The 11,040-nt window shown below is 52.1% G+C and overlaps 1 protein-coding gene across 1 annotated transcript; it reads right to left on the bottom strand.

Annotated features, from left to right (window-relative positions):
* Nucleotides 1-3,701: 3,701 nt before the first annotated feature.
* maptb (microtubule-associated protein tau b) lies at nucleotides 3,702-10,777 on the bottom strand. The gene is made up of 9 exons (XM_075454614.1): nucleotides 10,754-10,777; nucleotides 9,793-9,833; nucleotides 9,173-9,230; nucleotides 8,999-9,078; nucleotides 8,637-8,786; nucleotides 8,082-8,163; nucleotides 6,858-6,967; nucleotides 5,725-5,895; nucleotides 3,702-5,653 (listed from the first exon to the last, which is right to left on the bottom strand). Exons 3-9 carry the CDS (start codon nucleotides 9,192-9,194, stop codon nucleotides 5,621-5,623), a joined length of 648 nt encoding a protein of 215 aa, XP_075310729.1. The 5' UTR covers nucleotides 9,195-9,230; nucleotides 9,793-9,833; nucleotides 10,754-10,777; the 3' UTR covers nucleotides 3,702-5,620.
* Between the last annotated feature and the right edge of the window lie 263 nt (nucleotides 10,778-11,040).

The raw sequence follows: 11,040 nt of genomic DNA, 5'->3' as shown, positions 1-11,040 counted from the left end.
TGGGAGGACAGGGTGCAGTAAGGCCTGGAGTTGGGAGGACAGGGTGCAGTAAGGCCTGGAGTTGGGAGGACAGGGTGCAGTAAGGCCTGGAGTTGGGAGGACAGGGTGCACTGAGGCCTGGAGTTGAGAGGACAGGGTGCAGTAAGGCCAGGAGTTGGGAGGACAGGGTGCAGTAAGGCCTGGAGTTGGGAGGACAGGGTGCAGTAAGGCCTGGAGTTGGGAGGACAGGGTGCACTGAGGCCTGGAGTTGAGAGGACAGGGTGCAGTAAAGCCTGGAGTTGGGAGGACAGGGTGCAATAAGGCCTGGAGTTGGGAGGACAGGGTGCACTGAGGCCTGGAGTTGGGAGGACAGGGTGCACTGAGGCCTGGAGTTGAGAGGACAGGGTGAAGTAAGGCCTGGAGTTGGGAGGACAGGGTGCAGTAAGGCCTGGAGTTGAGAGGACAGGGTGCAGTAAGGCCTGGAGTTGGGAGGACAGGGTGCACTGAGGCCTGGAGTTGGGAGGACAGGGTGCACTGAGGCCTGGAGTTGAGAGGACAGGGTGCAGTAAGGCCAGGAGTTGGGAGGACAGGGTGCAGTAAGGCCTGGAGTTGGGAGGACAGGGTGCAGTAAGGCCTGGAGTTGGGAGGACAGGGTGCACTGAGGCCTGGAGTTGAGAGGACAGGGTGCAGTAAAGCCTGGAGTTGGGAGGACAGGGTGCAGTAAGGCCTGGAGTTGGGAGGACAGGGTGCACTGAGGCCTGGAGTTGGGAGGACAGGGTGCAGTAAGGCCTGGAGTTGAGAGGACAGGGTGCAGTAAGGCCTGGAGTTGAGAGGACAGGGTGCAGTAAGGCCTGGAGTTGGGAGGACAGGGTGCACTAAGGCCTGGAGTTGGGAGGACAGGGTGCACTGAGGCCTGGAGTTGGGAGGACAGGGTGCAGTAAGGCCTGGAGTTGAGAGGACAGGGTGCAGTAAGGCCTGGAGTTGAGAGGACAGGGTGCAGTAAGGCCTGGAGTTGGGAGGACAGGGTGCACTGAGGCCTGGAGTTGGGAGGACAGGGTGCACTGAGGCCTGGAGTTGGGAGGACAGGGTGCACTGAGGCCTGGAGTTGAGAGGACAGGGTGCAGTAAGGCCTGGAGTTGGGAGGATAGGGTGCAGTAAGGCCTGGAGTTGAGAGGACAGGGTGCAGTAAGGCCTGGAGTTGGGAGGACAGGGTGCACTAAGGCCTGGAGTTGGGAGGACAGGTTGCACTGAGGCCTGGAGTTGGGAGGACAGGTTGCACTGAGGCCTGGAGTTGAGAGGACAGGTTGCACTGAGGCCTGGAGTTGGGAGGACAGGGTGCAGTAAGGCCTGGAGTTGAGAGGACAGGGTGCAGTGAGGCCGGGAGTTGAGAGGACAGATTGCACTGAGGCCTGGAGTTGAGAGGACAGGGTGCAGTGAGGCCTGGAGTTGAGAGGACAGGGTGCAGTGAGGGCTGGAGTTGAGAGGACAGGGTGCAGTAAGGCCTGGAGTTGAGAGGACAGGGTGCAGTAAGGCCTGGAGTTGAGAGGACATGGTGCAGTAAGGCCAGGAGTTGGGAGGACAGGATGCAGTGAGGCCTGGAGTTGGGAGGACAGGGTGCAGTGAGGCCTGGAGTTGGGAGGACAGGTTGCACTGAGGCCTGGAGTTGAGAGGACAGGGTGCAGTAAGGCCTGGAGTTGGGAGGACAGGGTGCAGTAAGGCCTGGAGTTGGGAGGACAGGGTGCAGTAAGGCCTGGAGTTGGGAGGACAGGGTGCAGTGAGGCCTGGAGTTGGGAGGACAGGGTGCAGTGAGGCCTGGAGTTGGGAGGACAGGGTGCAGTGAGGCCTGGAGTTGGGAGGACAGGGTGCAGTGAGGCCTGGAGTTGGGAGGACAGGTTGCACTGAGGCCTGGAGTTGGGAGGACAGGGTGCAGTGAGGCCTGGAGTTGAGAGGACAGGGTGCAGTGAGGCCTGGAGTTGAGAGGACAGGGTGCAGTGAGGCCTGGAGTTGGGAGGACAGGGTGCAGTAAGGCCTGGAGTTGAGAGGACAGGGTGCAGCGAGGCCTGGAGTTGGGAGGACAGGGTGCAGCGAGGCCTGGAGTTGGGAGGACAGGGTGCAGTAAGGCCTGGAGTTGGGAGGACAGGGTGCAGTAAGGCCTGGAGTTGAGAGGACAGGGTGCAGTGAGGCCTGGAGTTGGGAGGACAGGGTGCACTGAGGCCTGGAGTTGGGAGGACAGGGTGCACTGAGGCCTGGAGTTGGGAGGACAGGGTGCAGTGAGGCCTCGAGTTGAGAGGACAGGGTGCACAGAGGCCTGGAGTTGGGAGGACAGGTTGCACTGAGGCCTGGAGTTGAGAGGACAGGGTGCAGTGAGGCCTGGAGTTGGGAGGACAGGGTGCAGTAAGGCCTGGAGTTGAGAGGACAGGGTGCAGCGAGGCCTGGAGTTGGGAGGACAGGGTGCACTGAGGCCTGGAGTTGGGAGGACAGGGTGCAGCAAGGCCTGGAGTTGGGAGGACAGGGTGCAGTAAGGCCTGGAGTTGGGAGGACAGGGTGCAGTGAGGCCTGGAGTTGGGAGGACAGGGTGCAGTGAGGCCTGGAGTTGGGAGGACAGGGTGCAGTGAGGCCTGGAGTTGAGAGGACATTTAATGGTTGATTTAATGCCTCGCCACCAGTGTTGATCAAGTTACTTGGAAATAGTAATTAGTTACTGATTACTGATTACTTCTCCAAGAAAGTAATCCGCTTTTTGTCTGTATTTTTTCTATGATGCGTTGGAATGATTGAGTCTACAATGGAAATATTTAATATGTGTCATGTTCCAGGTTGTATTTTTGTGTTTATCTGTTTAGTTTTCTTAGTTATTGGTTTTATTCGGTGCTCTTAGTTTAGTTTAACCATAGCTCTGTTTCTCCGTTATGATTCTAGTGTGTTTTCCCTTTGCCTTAGATCCATTTTCTTAGTTGGTGTGCATCTCTTTCTCTCCTCAGTCTGTCTTCTGCCCTCTTCCCTCACACCTGCATCCTGTCAGTAATCAGCCACCTGTTCCTTGTTCAGTAATCTACCTCCTCAGTGTATGTATCATTCTAGTTCCACCACTCCTTTTCAGATCCTCCGTCAGATTCCCAATCTTACAAACTGTCCCATTCTTCTTCCCGGGATTCTTCCATCGTTGTTTCCATGCTTTTCCTCGTCAGTCCTTGTTTATGCTCCCGTAAGTATTTCATTCTGGTTATGTTATTTTCTTAGTTTGGTGGTTACTTTTTTCAGTGTTCCAGCTTAGCAGCGCTTTTTGTTTATATTTATAATAGGGCTGGGCGAGTTAACTCGTTATTATCGCGTTAACTTGTTAATAATTTAATGCCGATAAATATTTTATCGCGCATTAACGCAGTTTTTATTATTGTAAAAGTCTGTTGCTCACAGGCTTTTATTATTGTAAAAGCTTGTGAGCAATGTTGGTCCCCCGGTACCCCCTCCTTCCACCATATCACCCCCGTCCTCCAGCAGCTCCAACTGGTCCCAAACTCTGCAGCCCCCATCATCACCGGTACCCCCTCCCTCCACCTCTCTGGGCCCTCTCATCACCATTATTATTATTATTATTATTATTATTATTATTATTATTTGTTGTGGGTTGGCACTTCATAAATAAAACTGAATTGAATCAAAGACCTATCATGTATAAGAGACGAAGATTGATGCTGCATGTGTCAGTAAACAACAACAGGTCTGAGCCAAGAGAAACTTTATTGGTACAAAGCATTTCACAGCCCACAGGCAGAGACAGCATGGGTTTGGCACCTGGTATCCAATGGCATTCTGGGTAATTTTTTTATGTCGGAGGGGTGGGGATCTTCACAGGAGCCTACAGCACATCAGCATTCAGAGAAAGATGAGATGGGGATGGCATCAGAGAGATGCTTTCTGTGATTGGAGGGATTTTATCAACAAAGGGAACAGGCTAATCCATGCTAGCATCAATTAGCATATGATGTCAGCACTAAAGTTTCCTCCAGAGTCATGTGACACTCACTTGTCAGTCTGCCATCACCCTGAAAGTTCCTTAAAGATTCATCTGAACCCAAAGAATTCATCTGAAGGTCTCAGAAGGATCCACCAAGAACTTCAGATTGGGCCCTCAAGCTTCTTATTCTGGGAACAGAGTACCCAGAAACACCCAGGTTCAAACATCACTGAATGACCGGTTCTGGCTGGTTCTGACTGGTTCTGGCTGGTTCTGACCGGTTCTGACTGGTTATGGCCGGTTCTAGCTGGTTCTGACCGGTTCTGACCGGTTCTAGCTGGTTCTGGCCGGTTCTGGACGGTTCTGGCTGGTTCTGGTTGGTTCCGACCGGTTCTGACTGGTTCCACTGCGCATCCAGCGCTTAATACCAGAGGACTCCAGTAGGAGGCACCACAACTAGAGTCCGTCTGAGGCCTTATGGACCGACCTGGCTGTGACTGTCATGTTGAACCCAAAGAGGTGTTCAGATTCCCAGGTTAGGGTAACTCTCTTTGTGTTCTCTGGGCATCAGAACCTGAAGCTTCTCCCAGAGATAACGGGATCTACCACACTGGTTCTGATCTTTGTCAACCCAGGTTTTCAGGCTCTGTGCATCGTGTGACACATCGATCAGCTGCCTGTTGGAGACGTGTGAAGCAGAGAGTTCTGCTGCTGTTCATGTCTGAAACCCTAACTCCACCCTCAGAGGGAGCCTCAGCTCTGACTCTGTCCCAGAATAACCAGGAAATCAGATCAGACAAACTCCTGAATATTGTCTGATATACAGAACTTGAACATTCTTTGGGGTCAGAACCTTCAGCCCCTAGGTTTCATGGAGAACTCTGAGTTCTGGTCCAAAGTTCTTATTCTTGGTTCAGGTTCCCAACTGGTTCACAGATGAAATGATGAACCACGTGGCTGAGTTCTGGTTAGAACAGGGATGTCCCAAGTGGCTCCTGGAGGGCCGCTGCAGGTTTAAGATGCTTCAGCACACCTGACTCAGATTAAATGGTTACGTTCACAGGGTGGTGCAGTGGGTGGAGCAGGCGCCCCATGTACAGAGGCTACAGTCCACGCTGCAGTCGGCTCCGGTTCGAGTCCCGCATCGGTCGGCCCTTTGCTGCATGTCTTTCCCCCTCTCTCTGCTTCCTATCTCTCTTGAACTGTTCTGCCCATTGAAGGCAAAAAAGCCCCAAAAAATAAAAAAGATTTTTACGTTCTGCACAAGTCTGCTGATGATGCACTGATCTGAATCAGGGCAACATCTAAAACCTGCAGGACCGGGGCCCCCCAGGACCGGATGTGGACACCCTGGGTTAGAACAACTCTGATGGCAGAGGTTCTGAGCACATTTTATCATCCGTTACAGAACCAGAACCTGTTTGCACGTTTAACCTGAAACCAGCACCAGTTCCTGTAGTGATGCAGCAGGTTAAACTCACCTGTGGCTCTCACCTGTGGATCTCACCTGTGGATCTCACCTGTGGATGCGTTCACCTTGAATCATAAAATCTCTCCAATCGTGGGATTTTATGAGTGTAATGAAGAAAAAGGCAGAATCTTTATCTTTTATTTTCTTTCTTCCTTCAGTAGTTTCCTTGGTAACCGGAAGGGGCGGGGTCTACAGGCACAGGGTTGGTCCAATCACAGGCCTTGTTTGGCAAGGGAGGCCGACACCTGACGGGAAAGGAGGTCGTTAATGGAAGTGTGTTGATTTTGTGTGTTTTTGTGGCAAACAGGTGAATTACCTGGTCTGCCAGGAGGTCGAGGGGCGGAGCCTCAGCACCGTCCAGGCTTCCGTGGGAGGAAGCGTTGCTGAGGCGAGGAGGCGGGGACGAGTCGGCCTGGACAATGATGTCAGCGCCGTGGTCGGTTTTAGCTTTGGCGTTCTCTCTGAAGGTCAGCCTGTGGGCCTCGATCTGTGAACAGATGTTTGTTGTTGGAGTTATTTTAACTTTAACACTTTTGTTGTTTTCTTTCTTCCTGTCCCGACTCCAGAAAGTCTCCTTTATGCCCCGACTACGTAAAACAGAAAGTGAACAAAATCAATCTGAACTCGGTTGTATGTAAAACAGAATATTACGAAACATAAAAACACAAACTGTCATGAATACATGAATGTGTCTGATCTGTGCTGGACCAGAGCGGTGAAGACTAAATGTTCCTGCACAGCATCTAATCCAGCTAGGGTGGTGTTAGGGTGGTGTTAGTGCTGTGTTAGGGAGGTGTTAGGGTGGTATTAGGGCGATGTTCGGGTGGTATTAGGGCGATGTTCGGGTGGTGTTAGTGCTGTGTTAGGGTGGTGTTAGTGCTGTGTTAGGGTGGTGTTAGTGCTGTGTTAGGGTGGTGTTAATGCGATGTTAGGGTGGTGTTAGGGCGACGTTAGGGCTGTGTTTGTAGGTATTAGGGTGGTGTTAGTGTAGTCTTAGGGTGGTGTTAGCGTAGTGTTAGGTGGTGTTAGTGTAGTATTAGGGTGGTGTTAGCGTAGTGTTAGGGTGGTGTTGGCGTAGTATTAGGGTGGTGTTAGCGTAGTGTTAGGGTGGTGTTAGGGCTGTGTTTGTAGGTATTAGGGTGGTGTTAGCGTAGTGTTAGGGTGGTGTTAGTGTATTATTAGGGTGGTGTTAGCGTAGTGTTAGGGTGGTGTTAGGGCTGTGTTTGTAGGTATTAGGGTGGTGTTAGCGTAGTGTTAGGGTTGTGTTTGTAGGTATTAGGGTGGTGTTAGGGGGGTGTTTGTAGGTATTAGGGTGGCGTTGGTGTAGTATTAGGGTGGTGTTAGTGCCGTGTTTGTGTAGTATTAGGGTGGTCTTATGGCTGTGTTTGTAGGTATTAGGGTGGTGTTGGTGTAGTATTAGGGTGGTGTTAGGGCGGTGTTTGTATGCACCTTCTTCTTCCCTCCTCCTGCAACATGAGTGACGTTCTCCAGAGAACCGATCTTTGAGTGAACGGTTTTGAACTCCACCTTCTCAGACTTGATCCCCACCTTCCCTCCACCTGAGGGGCGGAACAAAGGCAACATTTACTCATACATTCAGTCATTTCCCCTCCTGGAGCTCCGTTACTGCAGGTGGAGCTCTGTCACTGCGGGTGGAGCTCCGTCACTGCAGGTGGAGCTCCGTCACTGCGGGTGGAGCTCCGTCACTGCGGGTGGAGCTCCGTTACTGCGGGTGGAGCTCCATCACTGTGGGTGGAGCTCCGTCACTGCACAGGGAAACAAAGACGCTGACTGTTGTGAGTTTCAGGTTCAGAAGCTCAAGGGTTCTGTGGGCGACACCTGAGGCCACGTCCTCTGTTTAGAGTATCAAACACAGAGAGGGAACCCTACTGTTTACCTACATCTCAAAGAGACACTTTTTGATGTCCACATCATAGATGGTTTGAGACTTCAAACAGAACCAGGTTGGGCAGGTATGGGTGGTAAGGTGGGTCAGTGAAACACATGTGACCCAACAACAGTTTAAAAACCTGAAACTCCACAGCAGTCAGTTCTGATAAGCACTTTCAGATGGACCAGGGCACCAGCCAAGTTACCCTGAACTGAAGCAGCAAGGATCCCCAGGACCTGCAGGACAGAAACACCACTTCACTGGTCTTCAGACCACTCAGTGTCTTAGCTGGAGTCTGAACCTAAACAGAACCTGGGAGAACGTGTTGCTCTCTTACAGAACCGGCAGGTCACACCCTAACAGACGTGTTAAGCCTGATTTATAGTCGGTGACGCAAGACGCAACGCAAGCCCTTGCGCGGTTGTGTGTCACCTCAATTTTCTAAACTTCACGCAAGATGCGAGCGCAAGCCACTATCTACATCACATCCGGCGGCGTGTTCATCTTCCGGTTTCATCCCCATATAAACTGTTTTCAAACGCCAAGGTAGAAAGCGAAGAAGAAGCATGAATCCACTCGAAGAGAGACTTGCCGAAGAGGTCCTGGCGGTGAATTTCCTTTCATCGTAGTAGGCTTGTCATTGAAAAACCCCGCTGCTCCACCTACTGTCCTGGTGGTGAATCGCCACGCAGCGTCGCCGACAAAGCAAAATGAAGCATAAACATCTCGAGCCATTAACGCAAGCGCAAGGGCAGTTAAAAGAGGTATAACTCAGCCTTTACCTGGTTTGTGGTGGATGTTGTCTTTGGAGCCGCACTTTGATGTCACATTGGTAAGGTCCAGCTTCTTGTGAACGATCTGAACCTGCAGGTGCAAAGAGGGTCAGATCCTCCAGTAACATTCCTCTGGACTACAGGATGGACTACAGGACTGGACCACAGACTGGACTACAGGACTGTACTACAGGACGGACTACAGGACGGACTACAAGATGGACTACAGGACGGACTACAAGATGGACTACAGGACGGACTACAAGATGGACTACAAGACGGACTACAGGACGGACTACAGGATGGACTACAAGATGGACTACAAGATGGACTACGGGACGGACTACAGGACGGACTACGGGACTGGACCACAGGACGGTCTACGGGACGGGACCACAGACTGGACTACGGGACTGGACTACAGGACGGACTACGGGACGGGACCACAGACTGGACTACGGGACTGGACCACAGACTGGACTACTGGACGGACTACAAGACGGACTACGGGACTGGACCACGGGACTGGACCACAGACTGGACTACGGGACGGACTGGTCTTACCTTGCCCCCTCCAGGTGCGTGTTTGAGGTTCTCGTTAGATCCCACCTTGGACTTTACATTACTGAGGTCAGGCATCGGGTGGGAAGGAAGAGGCGGTGTCCGTCCCCGGGCAGAACTAGGAGACCTGGGGGGGGTCCGGACCACTGCCACCTGGAGGACCGCACCAGCAGTTAAACCGCCAGCAGCACCAGACCACAAAAACAGAACCACTAAAACTTTTAGAGATCATTCAGCTCCAGTAAAACCAGTTCATCATGAATGCTGAACCAAACTATGGAAAATCCAGTAAAAAAAACTGATAGAGCCGACTGGTTCTGATCTTAAAACTAAGAACCGGTTCAGTAATTTAACATTTTACAGACCTTCTTCACATCTCTGTTGGGAGTGGACGGTCTGCTGGCAGGTGAGCGACTTCCTGGACTGCCAACGCCGTCCACTGACTCTGATGGACAGACGGATATAAAGGTGGGTTACCTGGGGAGTCGGTTGGAACTGGTCTGTACTGGTCTGGATCGGGTTTTTATGAAATGGTGTACCTGTACTCTTGGCTGAGATCATCTTTGCAGCTCTGGCGCCTCCTGCTGTCCTGGAGGCCTGAAACAGGGTGTGGATCAATGTTAGCTTCAGGTGTCACACCTGTGGAGGCGGAGCTTCCACCAGGAGCAGGTCAAGGTTCAGTGTTTACTCCAACCATGTGATCAGAGGACCCTCCCTCCCAGATCATCAGCCCTCCACCACCGTGCTTGAACCTAAGCTGTACTGCCATGTTCTTTGTAGGGAGAAGAGGCTGTTTCTAACTGTGCTGTCATGACCTTTAACCTTTAACATGCTAACTGAGGCCTGCAGAGTCTGAGATGTAGCTCTTGGGTTTCTGATCTTGGGGTGACCTTTAACCTTTAACATGCTAACTGAGGCCTGCAGAGTCTAAGATGTAGCTCTTGGGTTTCTGACCTTGGGGTGACCTTTAACCTTTAACATGCTAACTGAGGCCCGCAGAGTCTGAGATGTAGCTCTTGGGTTTCTGACCTTGGGGTGACCTTTAACCTTTAACATGCTAACTGAGGCCCGCAGAGTCTGAGATGTAGCTCTTGGGTTTCTGACCTTGGGGTGACCTTTAACCTTTAACATGCTAACTGAGGTTGTTCATCATGTTTACCTTCACGGGTTCCACAGCAGGCTCCCTCTCAGCTGCTTTATCTGTGGGGGGAGGAGCACACTGATGACATCAGGATTAATAACCAATCACAGACAGTACAGCTGCCAGGGATTCTGATTCATTAGAGATCAGATCAATGGCCTGTTTCCACGACAATCAGGAGGTGAAGCAGGAAGTGTCTGATCTGTGTCACTTTCAGCAGGAGGTGGAGGAGGAGTCAAGGTGGGAGGAGGAGTCATGGTGGGAGGAGTCATGGTGGGAGGAGGAGTCATGGTGAGAGGAGGAGTCATGGTGAGAGGAGGAGTCATGGTGAGAGGAGGAGTCATGGTGAGAGGAGTCATAGTGGGAGGAGGAGTCATGGTGAGAGGAGTCATGGTGCGAGGAGGAGTCTGAGTGGGAGGAGTCATGGTGAGAGGAGGAGTCTGAGTGGGAGGAGTCATGGTGAAAGGAGGAGTCATGGTGAGAGGAGTCATAGTGCGAGGAGGAGTTTGAGTGAGAGGAGTCATGGTGAGAGGAGGAGTCTGAGTGGGAGGAGTCATGGTGAGAGGAGGAGTCTGAGTGGGAGGAGTCATGGTGAGAGGAGGAGTCTGAGTGGGAGGAGTCATGGAGAGAGGAGGAGTCTGAGTGGGAGGAGTCATAGTGCGAGGAGGAGTCTGAGTGAGAGGAGTCATAGTGCGAGGAGGAGTCTGAGTGGGAGGAGTCATAGTGAGAGGAGGAGTCTGAGTGGGAGGAGTCATAGTGCGAGGAGGAGTCTGAGTGGGAGGAGTCATAGTGCGAGGAGGAGTCTGAGTGGGAGGAGTCATGGTGAGAGGAGGAGTCTGAGTGGGAGGAGTCATGGTGAGAGGAGGAGTCTGAGTGGGAGGAGTCTGAAATCTGTTCAGATCAGATTCTCTTCAAACCTTCATCAGATTGATTATTGACTTTTTCATAGATCAGGGATTGATTGACAGGACAAACAAACCTCCCACAATCCTTTGTTCCTCCTGGGCAGAGTCATCTCTGACAGGTGCGGAGTGTCCATCCATCATGGCTCCTACATTAAAGGGAGGGGGTGGAGAACAGGTGGAGGAAAAGGAGAACAGGTGGAGGGTGAGGAGGAGAACAGGTGGAGGAAGAGGAGGAGAACATGTGGAGGAGGAGGAGGAGAACAGGTGGATGGAGAGGAGGAGAACAGGTGGAGGAAGAGGAGGAGAACAGGTGGAGGAGGGAGAGGAGAACAGGTGGAGGGAGAGGAGGAGAACAGGTGGA

The sequence above is a fragment of the Odontesthes bonariensis genome, chromosome 21 (assembly GCF_027942865.1).
Source record: "Odontesthes bonariensis isolate fOdoBon6 chromosome 21, fOdoBon6.hap1, whole genome shotgun sequence".
NCBI lineage: Eukaryota > Metazoa > Chordata > Actinopteri > Atheriniformes > Atherinopsidae > Odontesthes > Odontesthes bonariensis.
The sequence above is the reverse complement of the archived record's forward strand: the minus strand, read 5'-3'. Positions and strand labels throughout refer to the sequence as shown.